The sequence below is a fragment of the Balaenoptera ricei genome, chromosome 5, assembly GCF_028023285.1.
Source record: "Balaenoptera ricei isolate mBalRic1 chromosome 5, mBalRic1.hap2, whole genome shotgun sequence".
NCBI lineage: Eukaryota > Metazoa > Chordata > Mammalia > Artiodactyla > Balaenopteridae > Balaenoptera > Balaenoptera ricei.
The window spans coordinates 142,201,347-142,219,921 of NC_082643.1; the positions used below are offsets into that span (position 1 = coordinate 142,201,347).

The window sequence follows — 18,575 nt, forward strand, 5'->3', positions numbered from 1 at the left end:
AACCCTTCACCCCCCACCTTTTTTTGCCCGGCTCACAATTTCTTTCATGATTTCCTTGACGGGCTCCACCGTAAATCCTGTGAAGTCATACACAACACCTGGTCACAGTTTTTTCCAGCAGGATTTTATTGTTTGGGGCTTGATGGCTTTCACAGCTTTTCTGTAACAATGATGGCATCTTCAATGGTGTAACCCTTCCAGGCTGTCATGATGTTGTCTCTATCAGGGTTCCCTTCCATAGCATTGACGATCCTTTGCATAGAGCACCGTGTATAATGAGCCTCAAAGGTCCTTATGGCCCCTGATCTAACAGCTAAATAGAGACGTTGTGTCCGGGGGCAAGTAGACCACTTTGACACCTTCGGGGTTGCACCCATGGAGTTCTGGGTGGCCAGGAGGGCATTGCCCAGTATCAAAAGAACCTTAAAGGCAGTCCCTTCTTGGCAAGATACTTCCTAACTTCAGGGACAAAGCACTGATGGAACCAATCCCGAAAAAGGGCTCTCATTGTCCAGGCCTTCTTCTTGTCCAACCAAAAGACTGACAGCTGCTGTTCATCGTCTCCCTTTAAGGCTCGGGGGTCAGCAGCGTGATCGGTGGAGGGCAGTCCTGACCATAAACCTGACTGCACTCGTACAAAACAGGAGTCAGCCCTTCCCTTCCTGCCTTAAATCCTGCTGTTCACTTCCTCTTTACTGGTGAGTGCCCTTTGTGGCACTTTTTTCCAGAATAAGGCACTTTCATCCGCATTACAAACCTGTTCAGGCAGATATCCTTTCTCCCCAGTGATTTTCTTAACAGCGTCTAGGACCTCGTCTGCTGCCCCTTGGTCAGCAGAAGCTGCTTCTCCTGTTATCTTTACATGTTTAAAGCCAATCCTTTTACTAAAATTATTAAACCATCCTTTGCTGGCATTAAATTCTCCAGCTTTAGATCCTTCACCTTCCTTTTGCTTTAAGTTGTCATGTAATGACTTCACTTTTTCTTGAATCATATTAGAGTCTATGGCAATCCTGCACCCACATACAAGGTGCATTTTCAATACAAGATAAAGAGGTATTTTGCGAAAAGTCCAAGGTTTTTGTGCCTGCTGGCATAGCTGCAGCGACTGCTTCACGAATTTCCTTTTGTTTTCTTACAACGGTCCTTAGGCTGAATTCATTTATCTTGAAATGGCGGCAACCGCAGCTGCAGACCTCGATCTACTGTACATATCATGCAATTCAACCTTTTCTCATAACGTCACTTCTCTCTGCCTCTTGGGGGCATGTCCAGCAGCACTAGCGGCACTCCGTGTGGGCTCCATGGTGTTACTGAGGGCTTACGATACGGCGCTAAACATGATGAAAGATGTGTGCGGACCATGAGAGATCACTCCCTACTGCGGTTCCCGATTTACTGGAGAGACAAACTCCTCACGTGGAAGTGACCAGCGTCACGGGGCATTTTAAGTGGACACTTGAAACACTTGAGCTCAGCACAGTAGCAACAGGAGGAGACCAGGAAATCGTTAATGGCAGCACAGGGTGCACCGCAGTTCATTCACGCAGGGATGATTTCATACTGCAGCTTCACGTTTGTCTGTCAACGGCACCGTGTACGTTCTGTGTTTGTGTGCTTACGTTTTGACAAATTTTAACATTTAATAATAGATGTGTGCCCATTTTATGGTAGCAAATGATAAACTAAATTATTATCTACATGTATTTTATGCATTCATGACACACCTAACCTTTTCTTAATATTTTTCAATATTCAGGCTACAAAGTTCGTCTCCGGGTTTTTCAAATTGTTGCAAATCTCCAAAAAAATTTTCACTCTATTTATTGAAAAAAATATACATATATAAGTGGACCCACAAAGTTGAAACCTGTGTTCTTTGAGGATCAACTATGCTTTCAGAACAACGTGAAATAGTGGAGGTAGTGGGTATCCGGGCCGTGGAGCTTCCTCAGGATAAGAAGCTAGCTTTAGGAGTGAGGTGTGTTGCTTTGTAAGTTTAAGGAAGTATCCAGCTATTCCTATTTTCTCAAGAGTTTTTCCTAGGAGTAGGATTGGATTGGATTGGAGTTGGATTTTGTCACAGGGTTTTTTTCAGCAACAATGTAGATGAGCATGTAGTTTTCTCCTTAGTCGTATTCATCTGGTGAATTATATTAATGGACTTCCTAACACTGAACCAGCCTTGCTTTCCTGGTATAAACTCTGCTTGGCCGTGAGGTGCTATTTTCTTAATGTGGAGTTGGACTCTGTTTGCAAATATTCTATTTAAGATTATTACATCAATCAATATTCATAAATTTTATATTTTGAATAAATTTTAAGATTTTTAAAGAAAAAAATCAATATTCATAGGCAGTATAATTTTCCTTTTGTATGCTCTCTTTATCATGTTTTGGTATAACTGTTATACTTTCTTAATAAAATTAATTTGGAAGTTTTTGTTCATTTTCTACACTCTGAAACAATTTGTACAGCATGGGGACTCTCTGGTCTCTAAAGGTTTGATAGAATTCTCCTTTGAAAGCATCTGAGCCTGGTGTTTTTGTGGGATAGTTCCTTAATAATTTTCTCTATTTCTTCTATAGACATTGGTCTGTTTAACTTTCATCTCTACTGGAGTCAGTTTTTATAACTGTGTTTTCTTAAGAAATTGTCCGTTTCACCTGGGTTTTAAAATGTACTTACATAGCATTGTGCAAAATAATTTTTAAGGTTTTTTTTTTTAACTTCCTACATATCTGCTGCTACTTTCCCCCATTGTTTCTTATTTTGTATATCTGTGTTTGCCCTTTTGATTAAACTAGCTAATGGTTTGTTTATTTTCTATAAGAACTAGGATTTTTATTTACTAATGATCTGTTTTGCTGTTCTCTACTTAATTTCTTTTTCTCATTAATTTCTGCTCCCATCTTTATTCTAGCTTTATTATTTCACTGCTTGTGTATTCTTTTGATTTTCTTGTTTTTTTCCCTTGTGTTTATTTAATTCATATACTTTTATTCTGTAATTTTTATTAATATAGGCATTTAGGGTTATGAAATTTCCTCACTGTTTTAATGTAATCCATTGGTTCTGACATATGGTGTTTTCATTAGAAACTATGTGATTTCTGTTTATATTTCTCTTCAATCAAAAGTTGACTGATAGAAGTGTTTTGTTTTATTTCTAGCTAGATGGGCTTTTGGGATTTTGTTTTTGTCTTTAATTTCTAGTTTTCTTGTACTGTGATCAGAGTGTTATTTTAATATTCCTACTATGTGCGGCCTTTTGAGGTTTTTTGTGTGCCCTGGTGCATGATGTGTTATTGTGCGTGTGCCCCATGTGCTCAAGGAGAAAGCATGTTCTCTGTTATCAGAACGATGTCCAATATATGTCCCTAGCATCTATTCATTCTGTCACACTTTGGTTCTGGGAAGAAGCAAGTCCCAGGAGAGTTAATGCTGCTCCCTCAGACAACTTTCCAGCCCTGGATAGAGCTAAGGGCGTCCCTAGTGTGGTTTGGTCGAGGGGCACATGCTCCAAAATGCCTCCCTTGTCCCCTCCCTGCAGTGTCGCCAGACCCATTTGTTTGGGCCGAGCCCTCATCTGCCGTCACTGCAGGTGGCCCTGAGCAGGTAACGGGGAAGCTAGTCTTAGGTAAGCTTTTCAGCAATGTCTTTCCTGAGCAGGTTTGGAGGGCCTGTGGGATTTCCAAAATAAAGGGAGTTCAGTGAGGACCAAGGGTGGCTGGTGACATAGGGCTTGACACACATTTGTTCTGGGCTTGGGTACATTTTGGTGTTTTGCTTCTTATCTAAATACAGCTGTTGACAATACCAAGTTCAAGGGTGGGATTTTAAAAAGTGGGCAACATAGCTTAACACAGAAGGAAAAGGACAAAAAGAAATGCATCAGTACTTTAAAATCAGGTGGTAAAATGAATGAACTCTAGGACATCAATGAAAATGGTGAAGCAGGCAGCTCTGAGGGCCTGTCCACCAACAGAAACATCCAAAAATCAAGCAAAAACTGTTAGAACCAACTTTGTCAGAATGCTGAAAAACAGTCAGCAGTTTACAGCAACCAAGCAAGTTCTCAATCAAGAAAAAAGCAACTGAAAACAGTTAGGAGGGCTCTGTGGGGTTTTCATTCGGCCCACACCACTCCCACGACTCAGCAGCCTCCTGCCCAGAGTGGGACCCTGTCCCTGCTTCCAGGGACAGACCTTATTCACAAAGAATAGTGTGTATCTGTTCTAACTCGTCTGGGGGCTGCCCGAAGGACTGACACGGGCATTGTTTCCCCATCTCGGAACTGTCTCCAGTCAGAAAAGTGGCCGCGTTGCTGGAAAACATCCTAATGTCAACCACAAGAGACCTCAGTCGAGGCAAACAAGAGCCCGCAAGCTTGGGAGGAAAAGCTGGGGAGAGAGGGTCTTTGGGAAATAGGGCATTCAAAGCCCCGTGCGTGCCGGGAGATCTAGAAGCCACGTGCAGGCCCAGGGCGGCCCGTACACTCCGAATCCCTGAACAGGTCCTAAGCTTCACGCCGTGGCCACGAGTGAAGGCCAGCACTGCAAGAGGGCCCAGCACACAGCTGCCCACAGAGGTTGGACAGGCTCCTTTTTCTGGCTCCCTTTTCTTCCTTTTCTCTCCCTCTGTCTCTGCTAATCTGACATGCTCACTCCATCAGGGAGACTTGGGGTGTGCGCATGGCTGGGCGAGGATGGCCTAGCAAGGAGGAGGGCCCCGGGTGCCCGCCGGCCCCTGTGCTTCCTCAGGCTCAGCTTTAATCTTTGCAGAGCGGCATGACTGCACGCTGGGGGGTGTGGAGTTGGTTCTTATTCTGTCTGAACGCCAGGACAGGGCCCTTCCTTCTGTAGGAGGCAAGCCACAGGCTGCTTATCCAATCCTGCAGAAGGTCCAGAAGCCAGCCCCTACTGCAGCACCCACAGGCAGGCCCCAGGCCCCAGGCCTCCTCCTGTCTGCCTGGCACTCCGGTGGTGGAGCCGCTTTTTGGTTTTGGGTGTGGGTACCCCAGAACCTGGCTGGCATCTGTTCGGAGGGGCCAGGCTGACACGGATGCTTTAGATGCTGACTGTCTCCCCTACCGTACTACAGGCCTGACCTTGAAGTGGTTCTTGGGGTGTGAGGGGATGCGTGTGGTCTGGACCCTTGAGGACCTCTGCAGACAGGTGCCAATGTGCCTGACAACATGCCATCTTTCCGTGTAGGAAGGACATTTCCCCAGAACGTGTGACGCACGCAGACAGGGAGCAGACCAAGAAGGTGGTGTACTCGGTGGTCTATGGAGCAGGTAGGCTGCGGGTAGGCCTGAGGCCTCGGTGTCACCTGTAGGCCAGGCGGAGGTGGCTCTAGTCGTGCACCTGCGTTGAAATGTGGCTGTGACTTACAGAAATCACTCTCAGCCCATGGAGCTCATTTTGTGCGTCCCTGTGTGCCGCTATCTACACACATGTTGGTGGTATTTGTGATGCACCAGACACCAGTCAGACCACTCACGCCCTTAACCCTCAGGGCTCCCAGCAACCTTTGCACGGAGAGTAGACGTGCAGAAGTGAGGGCCGACCAAAGCCTCCCCCAACCCCACATCACACCACCTGCTGGGGACCACTCCTGTGCTTTGAGATGCTCCAGGAGCCCTCTGTCGTCACCCTATTCCCCTCCCCTTTTCCAGCCCCAGAACCCAAGGCAGAGCAACCTGCTCCCATCCCCTCTCCCGCCCTCTCCTCTCCCTTCCTGACCGTGGGCTCTCTGGGCTTTTTAAATTCTTTCTCCTTCTCGGTCTTGCTGCATCAGTGGGCCTGACGCCCCTCGGGAGTTGAGGGAGGGGGTCAGGAGAGGCTGTGGCCTGGCGGCCAGGCCTGTGTAGGCCCCTCCTGGATCAGTTCCACTTTGAGGAGCAGGGCTCGTGTAAAGACACGGAGAAGAGGGTCCCCCCCTGCCGTAGGAACCCTGTGTTCGTTCAGGGAAGAGCTGCCAGCGCAAAACCCTGGGCAAACGTAGTCAGCTGTAGGTAGGAGCCACCTTGGGCTTCTCCAGTGTGACTGCGGTGCCGTATGACCTGCTTCCAAAGTGCCTCTTCCCGGACCGTGAGTGACCGACCTGCTTATGATGAGTCTGGAACCCGCTTCAGACCTGCCAGGGCTGTGGTCTCAGCCGGGACTCGGGCAGGGGCGCTTTGGCTCCAGTCTCTGGCCGGCGGGCCTCGCCCCCTGCCCCCGCTCCCCGGTGCACCCAGAGTCAGTCTTCGCTCCTGTCGGTCTGGCACCTTCTGGAGTATTCACTTTGTTATTTTCTGGGGAGGAAAAGAGCTCCACTTTGTAAATGAGCAATGAGTCATTAGCCGCTGCTTTGAGCCCTGACGGTGACAGGGTTCCCACCCCGGGCCTTGTGTCTGCCGCTCCCGTCGCCACCTGACAGCGGGCTTCTGTGCACCTGTCGGGCTGCGTCTGCCTCGTGGGTGAAGCGGGGCCTTCGTCTCCTGAAAGGCCGGGCGTCCTGGGCTGCTGGGGTCCTTTGGAAACTCAGCAGAGAAGCTTTCAACCGCCTGGCTCCTGTGGGTTGCAATGCTGTGATTTCACCTAAACACGAGGGGTCTGGAAGCGGCTGCTCTGGGTGCTGGGGGCACATGGCCCCGGCCTGGCTTCGGGGTCGTGGTCGTTGTGAGGATGACAAAAGGCCGTAGAGGGAGAGCAGGACCGGAACAAGCGAGAAGACGCACCCCCAGCCCGCGGGCAGCCTGGTCCCCACGCCTCCCTCAGCCCCTCTCCCCAGGGCTTGGGAGCCGCCAGGCCTCTGCCACCAGAGACCTGTCCCCCACGAAATGGGAGTGCCCGCCCGCCTGCAGACCTCGGCCCGGAGCGCAGGCCCTGGGCTCACTGCCGCCCTCAGCCCACTGGGCTCAGCCGCCTGCCCAGCACTGTGCCCGCCCAGGCCCGCTGACAGCAGGTGCTTCCTCCGGGAAGAAACCCCTGCTCCTCCCGTCCTGCTCTGAGCTCCTGCTACTCTTAGAGTCAGTTTGACCCTGGAGTCTCCTCAAGCTGCTGCCGCATCTTAAGTTCACCCCACGTCCCGTCGCCGGTGTGCACCGTGTGCCGGGCCCCAGGGCTCCTGCTCCGAGGGGCTGACGTTTGTCCGATGAGACGCACGAGCAGGCCTGCGGGGACGGCTGAGTGATCGGCGACGTCCAGCACGACTGCTGAGCCCAGGGGAGGCCCCTCGCCAGGCTGGGCTGAGTTTTAAAGGATGTGCAGGAGCCAGTCAGGCCTGTGCCAGCATCCCTGGAGCCCCACGAGTGCCAGGCTCTCACGAGGCCCTGGAGCTGTAAACAAGAGTGAGAAGCTGTTGTAGTTCAGCATGGGGCAAAGAGCACGTGGAGGAAAGGGAGTGAAGATTTCCTTCCTAAGCTTAAAATTGCACCACACACACACACACACACACACACACACACACACACACACAGCAGGCAATTAGCCCTCTGTGGGGAAAGCCAAACTGTATATTCACCTGGGACCTATGAGGCGGGGGCACCTCGCGCTCCCGCCAAGGGGATCCGTGCTCCCAGGGGTGCACCCACGGAGACAGGCCTGCATTTTCACAACTGAAACAGCAGGAACCTGATCAGTTGAATCAAAGTGTGAAGGGAAGTTGTGTCGGAAGTGGGGACCCATGAACACGAAGCACGGAACAGAAGCCCTCACAGAGCCAAACATTGTCCTACTTGGGGGGCAGGGGCACATTGGCCTTAGAGTGTGACAGACCCCCCGGCAAGGGCATGGGGAATAAGGACCAGGGCCTGGAGAAGTGACCGGACCCTCGGTCTCCGGCTCAGCCCATCTCTGCTTCTCTCAGAGTTGCCACATCACCGGCTTCTCTCGGAAGCAGGCTTTCTTCCTGTGCAGAGACCTTGGGATATCCCAACAGCTCTACAGAGGAAGGGAAAGGAATTCCTTCTCAGCCGTAGACACAGAAGGAGAAACGTGACTTCCGGCAGTGGCCATGGCACTCCGATCAGACCACCCTCCCACAGATATCAACTAGAAAGTATGCTAAAGTATAATAAACAACTACCTAAAGGTACTGAAAAGTGACCAGAAGCAGACAGAAATTGGAGGTGGGCTAACACTTGGAAGGAAGGAATAGCACAGGGTGAGTTTCCCGTTTTGTAGCTCTTCACCTGAAGGCAAGCCTCTGTCCGTGCTGTGTGTGGCTAAAACTCCAACAGAAATCCAGGGTCTTACTGGCTTCAAGAAGCAGAGGACAGGGGCTTCCTTGGTGGCACAGTGGTTAAGAATCCACCTGACAATGCAGGGCACATGGGTTCAAGCCCTGGTCCAGGAAGATCCCACATGCCGCGGAGCAACTAAGCCTGTGCGACACAACTACTGAGCCCACATGCCACAACTACTGAAGCCCATGCACCTAGAGCCCGTGCTCTGCAACAAGAGAAGCCACTGCAACGAGAAGCCCACGCACCGCGATAAAGAGTAGCCCCCGCTCGCCACAACTAGAGAAAGCCTGCGCGCAGCAATGAAGACCGAAAGTAGCCAAAAATAAAAATTAATTAATTAATTGGGGAAAAAAAAAGCAGAGGACAGAGGTCAGGGCAGCCAGTGAATCTGGAAAGTGAAGGGAGAAATCTCAGAAAGAGGAGAGTCAAAGGAGAACCCCGAATTCTGGGCTTGAACTCTGCCCAGATCTCTGGCTGACCCCTGACTGTGCGTGAAAAGGGAAGACTTCAAACAGCCCAGCTACTGCTGAAAGGACTGATGCGAGCTTTCAGCTGCTGCTCACTGCAGGGGGACAAAGTTTGAAGTTTTTTTTAAATCAGCACTGCTGAGAGAAACATAACAGGATCCTAGAGTGTCTACAACATATCATTTATAATACAATAGCCAGAATACAATCCAAAATTACTAAACATATGAAGAAAGAGGATAACCGCTCCATACTCAATAGAAAAGATGTGTGTAACTGAATCACTTTGCTGTACACCTGAAATAACACAATATTATAGATCAGCTACACTTCAATTTTTAAAAGAGCAACAAACTATTGATACGGCTGTCAACATGGATGAACCTCAAAACATTATGGCAAATGAAAGAAGACAGCCAGATACAAAGGAGTATTTATAGTAAATAATTTATTACACCATTTATATGAAATTCTGGAACACTCAAAATTAATTTACAGTATGGCATACTTTATGTTATATATATTTTACCACAAAAAATAATGAAAAGAAAATCTGCACTGATAGAAACCGAACAAGTGGTTTCCCGGGACCTGGAGTCGATTGCAACTTGCATGTCGTCCTGGAACTCGGGGTGTCGTCCTGGAACTCAGGGTGCCATCCTGGAACTCGGCGGCATCCTGGAGCTCGGGGTGCCATCCTAGAACTCGGGGTGCCAGCCTAGAGCTTGGGTGTCATCCTAGAACTCGGGTGCCATCCTAGAACTCGGGTGCCATCCTGGAACTTGGGGTGCCGGCCTAGAACTCGGGGTGCCATCCTGGAACTCGGGGTGCCGGCCTAGAGCTTGGGTGTCATCCTAGAGCTCAGGTGCCATCCTGGAACTCGGGGTGCCAGCCTAGAGCTTGGGTGTCATCCTAGAACTCAGGTGCCATCCTGGAACTCAGGGTGCCAGCCCAGAACTTGGGTGCCATCCTGGAACTCGGGGTGCCGGCCTAGAGCTTGGGTGTCATCCTAGAACTCGGGTGTCATCCTGGAACTTGGGGTGCCATCCTGGAACTCAGGGTGCTGGCCTAGAGCTTGGGTGTCATCCTAGAACTCGGGTGCCATCCTGGAACTCGGGGTGTTGTCCTAGAACTCGGGGTGCCATCCTGGAACTCAGGGAGCCGGCCTAGAACTCGGGTGCCATCCTGGAACTCAGGGTGCCAGCCTAGAGCTTGAGTGTCATCCTAGAACTCGGGTGCCGTCCTGGAATTCGGGATGTCATCCTGGAACTCGGGGTGCCATCCTGGAACCCGGGTGTTTCCTGGAACTCGGGGTGTCATCCTGGAACTCGGGAGTCATCCTGACCAGAGATCTTGCTATAAAAAGCTTCTCCAGAACACCTGCGCCCTCTAGGAACCAAATATTGGTCTGGACCAAAAGTTTTTGTCTCAAAAAATCATTCCAAGGATGGGAGCTCCTCATATTTTGGCACTGGAAACTTCCCTTCCTCTTTTATTCGCCGGCCCTCTCCAGCCTCCCCCAGTTCTGGAAACAGGCCCCCTTCTGGACAGGCTGCAAGCAGGGGCTACAACTCCTTCATCCAGGGCTTCACCTGCAGCACCTGCCAGGCCCTCAGTCAACATTGTTGAACAAATAAATGTTTAACAGGCTCCCGTCCAGACTGGCCGGCACCGAGCACTTGGTGTGTAAAGCCAAAGCCGACACCATCCTGACCAATCAGAAGAGACCAGTGGTGCCAGTTGGGCCTTGACGCACCGAGTCTTCCAAGATCCCTTCTGTGGGCTCACTTCCACGTGTGGTGGTCCCTGCCTGGTGGCCTGTGTCCCTGGAACCTGCTGGGTGAGAGGCTGGCCTCTGATCGTGCTTCTGCTTACACAGGGAAGGAGCGGCTTGCTGCTTGCCTTGGAGTTCCTGTTCAGGAAGCGGCCCAGTTTTTGGAGAGCTTTTTGCAGAAGTACAAGAAAATCAAGGACTTCACCCAAGCAACCATTGCCCGGTGTCACCAGACAGGTCAGCCAGCTGCTGCCAAAGCCATCAGCAGGTCCCCTTCCCTCTCCCGTGCCCTCTCTGCAGTAGCCAGGTGGTCTCCCAGGCCCTGCTCCTCCAGTGGGTGGGTGAACAGAGGGGAGGGTGGTGGGTTGATGGGGGCTGGGTGGGTGGGGACCGGGTGAGCATCCAGCCCCTGCTGGGTAAACGGGACCAAAAGGCTCCACGTAAGGAGGGTCCAGAGCCAGGCTCTTCTTGAAGCAACAATACTAATCTTGAGTTAGAAATGATAGATGGATAGATACACAGAGAGAGATATCCTGCACCTAAACATGGGGAACTATGTTCTTAGGAAAAGCATGTGGGATATCTACAAAATTTCGCCACAATTTGGTCACAGATTTCAAAGAATATCAAATAGAACATGTTCTGTGACCACAGTGGAATAAAAAGGTAGTTTATATCAATACGTGTGGCCATCCATCCATCTGCCTATTTGGAAAAATCATTGCACTCCTAAATGATTTAAGATTTTAAAAAGAAGTCCCAAGCAAATGACAAGCATTTTAGCAATAAATGACAGTATAAGTACCTCAGTGAAAAACTGTAAGACATGGCCAAGCTGACCTTCACTTAGAGATGAAGGAATTCTTTAAAAGAGTGTTTTAAAAAGAAAGAAAAATTTCTGAACATAAATGACTGTATTCAGCACAAGACATTTGGGAAAGAGCAGCAGAGTAGATTAAAGAAGCAAGAAGGAAGGAAATCAGTGTAGGAGAAGAAGCTCATGAAGCAGACGCGGAACAGAGAGCAGTGGTCGCCACAGAGCAAGCGGAGAGTCAGCGCACGCGGGATCGCGGAGGCCTGGCGCATCCCGCGGGGCCCGGGATCCTCCCGGGGGCTCACTGATGACCTTTCTCTCGGGAGCCCGTGAGTGCAGGGCGGCCCCACAGGCTCCCCCGGGCCTGGCCGCACATCCCGACAGCAGCCTGTGCGGGGTCAGCGCTCAGCTCCTGCAGCCTCCTGGGGGCTCGAGAAAGCCGGGAAACCGTTTCTATCCCCCAGTGAGCATCTCACGGGCCTCGGCTCCTGGGCCTGGGGGTGAGCCGTGCGGAGGCTGCAGAGCCCGGGTCGACGCCTGCAGCCTCCTCGCTGGGGCCCCACACTTGGGAAAAATAAAATACTATCAATTATGAAATGTGAAAGCAATGATAGAACCCAGCGCTGCTGAGTGCACAGAGCCAGGGTCACTGCGGGAGGAGGGACAATCGGACGCAGGCCCTCGTGCCGCACAGCGTGGTGTCCACGGCTGCCCGTAACCGCCTACGTCATCCTCGCTGCAACTCAGAGGCTCGGGTCGCATCGTCACCCTGCTTTACAGGTGAAGAAAATGAGCCCCGAGAGGTCAAGTAGCTTCCTGAGTTCACACAGCTAACAAAACAGGCGGTGCCAGGCCGGGACCCACCCCAGGCAGCTCGGCCCCTCCAGTGCCTCTCTGCTGCACGGCTCTGCATCCCTGCCCTGCATTTAACTTTCTCCAAGGGCCGTGGAGCTTTACGCTTGCCAGCGTGAAGCATGAGTGCCGTTTGACGCAGCAATTACGTTTCCGGGCAGATGCTCAACGGTCATTAAATTACGCTACAGACGTTTGTTGGGTGCCTACCCGTGTCAGGCACTGTGTTGGCACCAGGGATAGGAGCTCCTGGCTCTCCTGGAGACACGATCCAGGGAAACGTAACCCACAAGTGAGCAAGTACATCCAGACAGTGTCAGAAAGATGGGATCCTGGGTGTGGAAGAATCCCGGGGCACTGGGCAGAGAGCAGCAGAGGGCAGCCCTGGGGACTGTCGGCCACAGTGACACAAAAAGAGGTGACACCTGAGCAAGACCAGGTGAGAGACCAAGGAGAGCCGGCAGGGAGGGGCGGGGGCCAGGAAGAGGCAGGTGCGCGCCCAGACTCTGCACAGCGCTACACAGCTCACGAAAAGAACCTGGGTTTCATTTTTCGCAGATTGTTCCAGCAAGAGTGTGGAAAAGAGATCGGGAGGGGAGCTGATCAGAGCCAGCACCTGGGAGCAGTGACGCGGCTGTTAGCTCAGGAACTCCCGCGGGGTGGGATGGAGGGGGACCACTGGTGAGAGGCAGACGGCAGGGCGAGGAGGGAAGGAGGCGGTGTGAGCCTGCGCTCTCCCTGCAGGCTCACTGACCTGCGCGGGGCGGGGGGTGGCCAGGCGGGCCAGGCGGGTTGACCATGACGTTGACGAAGCTGTAAGTTCAGGGTCCTCCTTGTGGGCCCCTCCTCCCAGGCCCCGGGAGGAGCCCTGCAGTGTGTTCACGTGGCCACATCTTTCGTAAAATTGGCAAAAGCAGGGTACTTTAACTGCGATTGACTAAGACGCTGTCTCTTCCCCTCCACCGTCCTCCACCGTACTCCTCTCCGTGGTATGTGGCATTGCCGTGGCCACAGCTATTTTTTGAATCCGGCTTAAGGGGAAGTCAAATTGGTGACTCATTTGGTTCGGATCTCAGTGTGGGTATTCCTGAGGTTTGTTGCTCTTTCCATGCATGGTTGAGGGGTGCTAGCCGTCCTGGCACAGGGATGGCTTCCGGGAGCATTCCTTCCGTGCCTTCCCACTTCCCGAGTGCAGTAACAGGAAGGTGCGGGGCCAGAGGTCATCTCGCAGTGAGAACGGGAACTATAATCGCCAGCACCGCGAGCCTTGGAAACAAGACTTGACACGTATGGAACCAGGGGCTTCTACTTCGGGCCACAAAGAAGTTCAGGCTTTCCTCCCACCGTAAACAACTAGAAAACTGGGCAAAATATATGAAGCAACTGTTACAGACACTGGATCATAGGCAGTTTATTACTCTGGTCTCTGATAGAACAGAAGCAAAGGAGGGGAGCCCTCTGACACCCTGTGTCTAGGGCCATAGACCATCGTGCAGGAGGGGAGCCCAAGCAGATTACCGTGGCCTCGCTGAGTTGAGGAGACAAGGATTGGGTCTGGGGAGGCAAAGGCAACTGGATCTTGCGAGGTAGAATATCAGAGAGGAGGAAGTTATAGAGAAAAAGTCTCCATAAACCTTCAGAGGAGTCCGCCGTCTGTCCTTAATACTAAGATACGCGTGCAGAGAGTGGAACTCCACAGGACTAGGCAGAGTCGTTTCTGGGGAGCAGCAGGCTGAACGATCTGAGTTCACACGGGGCCGGGGGATGCCTGGGTTCTCACCATTGGAATGGAGGGTGCTCACTGGACATCTGAGACGTTCCGTGGAGACCCCAGAAGGGTAACACTTCAGCAGTAGGTCAGCAGTAGGTCTAAACCCACCCTAACAAAGCTTAAAAGTGGGCCTCAAAAGGATCAGGCGATCTGCAAGTACCTTAGGCCTGCCTAACACTCTTGAAAGGAAAACACCAAACCCCAGCACTGAACAACATAAAACGCACAATACCCAGCATCCAGTCAAAAATCACTAGACAGGCCTTCCCTGGTGGCTCAGTGGTTAAGAATCCACCTGCCAATGCAGGGGACATGGGTTCGAGCCCTGATCCGGGAAGATCCCACATGCCGCGGAGCAACTAAGCCTGTGCGCCACAACTACTGAGCCTGTGTGCCACAACTACTGAAGCCCACACACCTAGAGCCTGTGCTCCGCCACAAGAGAAGCCAACGCAATGAGAAGCCCGCACACCGCAACGAAGAGTAGCTCCCACTCGCCACAAGTAGAGTAAGCCCGCACGCAGCAACGAAGACCCAACGCAGCCAAAAATAAATAAATAAATAAATTCATTAAAAAAAAGGAAAAATCGCCAGACACACACAGAGGCAGAGACTGGAATGTGCCAGTCAGAAGCACGGCTCTCCCTGTTCTCGCTGCCTGTCACAGTTAGGGGACTTTAATTATACGTTGCCTGGCATTGTAGCAGGTGCTTAACACACTGTCATTTTTATAATTATTGCATATGTGAGAAATTCTTCCAATCCTCAGACACATAACGTGTAAGTTGGGGATCTAGTTCTTACCAACACCTAGTAAAACCAGAGTTCTCACTGGTCAGGAACATAACCATTGCAGCACCTCTGCATTCATTTTCTTAAAGAGGACCGCAAATTCTGGAAGCTTTGGGCCCCACGAAGCTTGGATGTGCCCTCCTGTGTAGGGATGTGGTCTCTGACACAGACCATCGACCCCTCCTTGAGTGAACTAAGGATTAATGCTTTTCTCCCCCATTCCAGCTGCCACACTGTCCAGAATTATTTCTGTCCCCAAGAACCACAAGTGGTTTTTCACCTTTATAGTGTAAAAACCGCCCTTCCTGTCCTACATCAGATCTAAGCACAGCTAGGAGTTAGAAAGTGTGCAAAACATGCCACCAGGCAAGCAAAGGCCACTCTGCTGCTGTCCTTGCTTTCCCACCACAGAACCCACCTGCCCTAGAGACAGACCCAGAGGCCTCAGGGCGGAGCTCCGGCGCTGCTGCTCCGGCTGCAGCAGGGAGGGTGCCCGCGGGGCCCCAGGACCTAATCTGAGAGCAGCTGTGCCCACGAAGGGGAGGGTCCAGCGGGCCGCCGCACCGCCCGCTCACTGCCGCTCTCATCTTGCTCTTCCTTCACGTAACGCAGGCTACGTGGTGTCCATCATGGGCAGGAGGAGGCCGCTGCCAAGGATCCGTGCACGCGACCCGCAGCTCCGGGCTCAAGCAGAGCGGCAGGCGGTGAACTTTGTGGTGCAAGGTGCCAGAGCCCCTCTGCTTCTCGGTTTTCAGCCCCAGGAGATTAGTGCCAGGGTATATCCTGCTCTCGTCTTCCTGGCGGTTACTGCTGGGAGCCGCAGGGCAGGTGCTCAGCACCTGGTCCCCTTCCTGACTGCGACGCGCCCCACGAGGCCAGACGGGAGACAGGCTCCAGGAGGTCATCCGGCCGGCGCCAGGGCCAGACCTGGAGCTCAGTCCCTTGACCCTCGGCCTGGTCTCTCCGCCACAGCCCTCATCCTTGGCAGGCGTCTGAACCCCAGCGCACCCACCACGAGTCCGTCAGTCTTCCTTAGAATGGCCAAAGTAACAGTCTCTGCGTGGAGGGCAGGTGTGAGGCGGCGCTCGGTGCTGTCCTGATGAGGCCTTGGGGGCCTGGGGGTCGGGCAGCGTCCCCACCTGTGACCCCAGTGGTCACGGATGGAGAACCAAGGTCCCTGGGCCCAGAGATGAAGACTGGAGGTAGGACCCCAGCCCCAGAGGGGTTTCTGCAGCAGGAGGGTGGCCCGGGCCCAGCAGACGCAGAGTGCGAGGCGTGGATGGTGGAGCAGGAAGGCCAAGTCCCCAGCGAGTGCTGCAGACAGGCCGGTGTGGCAGCGCTGCCCGGCTAAGCTCAGCCTTGGCGAGCAGGAGAGGGGGTGGCAGCTGCGGGAGGACGGCTGGGGCCGGCTCTGGGCTCAGTGTAGCATCTTCCCGGGTCCTGCCCCGGGGTGACCACCCAGACGAGAGCAGAGCACAGTGACAGCCTCCAACCCGGAGAGGGCTCTGCGTCTCAGGCCGGCTCTCTCACGCAAGGCCGTGGTTGGCTCACGACCACCCGCCTCTGTCCCTGAGGCGTGTGCAAGGCGGCTTTGAAGCTGGTTTGGAGAAAAAACTGCACGCCGACCTCTCCACGTGGGGAGCTGACCAGGAGGCCTGGCCACGCTTCGAGCTCCCCCGGAGAGGTGATCTCCCAGCTGAGCCGGGACAGCACAGGACAAGTGACCTGCCGTTGTCCGTGCTGAGCTGAGCCGGTGCCCACCAGGGAGCTGTCCCTCCACCTGGGCAGACACAGGGCCCGGCAGGCCTGCTCCCTCATCCCAGCCCACCTGCGATCTGCTCCCCCGCCCCCTCACCTCCTCTCTCTTGGCTCTGCCCCTCCTCCCAAAGTAGCAAGCTTCCCGACATCCCAGCCCCGGCAGAGGGTCCCCGTGGCGCTGAGACCCCTCGCGGCCGGCAGGTCAGTCGCAGAGACCAGACTTGCACGTCCAGCGTTCCTGCCGCGCTCGTGGGAAGAGTAGCCCTGCAGTGGAGGAAGGCGGCCCACTGACTGGGGCCTTTTATTTCTTCATGAACCTCAGGAGCCTTGAACAGCTAGAGCAGCCTAAAGCCAGGAAAGGAAACCTGAACTTCAGTCTGTTTCCCGTGATCCAAACCGGTTGTTGAGACACCCACTGTTTGCCTGGCGCTGGAACAAGCGTGTCCCCTACGCTGGCCGGCACCTCCAGAGTGCCTGACTGACCATGTGATTGATCCCGCCCAAGTCCTAGAAGCCCGTATCATAGCCCCACTCCACACACTGGGAGGCTGAGGTTCTGCCAGGTTCAAGGGCTGCACAGCGGGAGGGCCGAGGGAGTGGGGGCTGAGCCCATGGCCGCCGTCCGGGCTCCGTCATCCTATTGGCTGGTGCAGCGGGCACAGCCCAGGTGTGGTCAGAACCTGTGAGCATGCTGAGACACTGCTCCCAGGGGCAGGTCGTGTTATACGGCAGGTGTAGGGTCCCCAGTCAGCTGACATGAGTGCATCAGAAGGGGACATCCCAGGTGGGCCTGAGCTGATCAGGTGGACCCTTGAAAGAACGTTTAGGGGTCAGAGTCAGAGATTCTGGCCGTGGAGGGGCAAACACGCTGGGGAGAGGGCCCGTGGCACAGACCTGAGAGTCACAGCCACCAGGAAACGGGAACCCCAGTCATGTGACTGCAAGGAAATGAATTTTGCTGGCAACCTGAGGTCATCTGAAAGTGGGCCTTCCTTAGTGGAGCCCCAGGTGAGGATATAGCCAGGTCCACACTGACCTCAGGCTGTGAGACCCTGAGCAAAGGCCCAGCCACACATGCAAGAACTGAGAGATGGTAGATCCTTGTGGTTCTCCCCTGCTGGGTGTGGGGTCATGCGTTACGCAGTGTAGAAAATTCAGACAGCCCACCTGGGCTTGCAGGGCTGCGGGGCCCCGGGCCTCACACTGTTCATGAACCAGCGCCCTTTGTGCCTCACAGGCTCGGCCGCGGACCTCTGCAAGATGGCCATGATCCACCTCTTCACAGCAGTGGCCACGTCCCCCATCCTGACGGCCAGGTCAGTGAGTGAGCGCCAGCCGGCCCAGGCCCAGCCCAGGGCGCAGACCTGCCCTCCCCAGGGCTCGGGTGGGCGGCCTGCTGTTCTGCGTTGGCCCATGGGCAGACGCCTCCTGGAAGCGAAGTCACGCTGGCCACTTCCCTCCGGGTCTCGGACCTGACAAGCTCACTGACCCCCACGGAGGGACCCGCTTGAGCCAAGGTGCTCCCAGCACTCCCAGGAGAACGCTTTGTTCCCAGCTGGGGCTGAGCAAGGCGGCCAAGGGCCCGCTCACCCCGGAGCACGCTGAGTCTCCCCAGGTTGCCTGGTGCAGAAATGTGTCTCCCCTCGGTGAGCCCGAACCCCTTCGGGCACAGCCCCAGGGGTACACACGCAGCTGCCCGCCTCAGAGTTGGGTGGGCCCCGCGGCCCCTCAGACAGGACACGGGGCTCCACACTGCGTCCACTCCCAGCCCCTGATAAGTGAGCCGGGGGCCCGGCTTCTGCTGCCATCCCCGCCCCGAAGGCTCTCGCCAGGCTCCACGTCTGCCTCGGTGGCTCTCCTGGGCACACCCCCCTAGCAGAGGGAGTGTTCGGGTGTCTGGGTGACCAGGCGTGCTCGTCCCAGGCTCTGCTGGCCCAGAACCACCCCTCGGGCCGCCCAAGGTCCTGGCCTGGGTGCAGGTGGGAGGGGGTGGGTTCTCCTCCCGAATCCCAGGATCCCCTCCTGGAGGCCCACCTGGGCCCCCCAGAGAAGCGAGTATGTCCGACCCCAGGAGGTCTGCCTCCCTCCCTCCTCGGTCTCCGTGTCTGTTTG

General features: G+C 53.9%; 1 protein-coding gene across 1 annotated transcript in view; it reads left to right on the forward strand.

Annotated features, from left to right (window-relative positions):
• Positions 1 to 18,575, forward strand: part of POLN (DNA polymerase nu) — a 173,991-nt gene that overhangs the window by 144,848 nt on the left and 10,568 nt on the right. The window contains exons 20-23 of the mRNA XM_059923737.1: positions 5,216 to 5,298; positions 10,582 to 10,713; positions 15,318 to 15,428; positions 17,701 to 17,779. Of these exons, the coding sequence (XP_059779720.1) occupies positions 5,216 to 5,298; positions 10,582 to 10,713; positions 15,318 to 15,428; positions 17,701 to 17,779 (405 nt within the window). The remainder of the gene's footprint in view (positions 1 to 5,215; positions 5,299 to 10,581; positions 10,714 to 15,317; positions 15,429 to 17,700; positions 17,780 to 18,575) is intronic.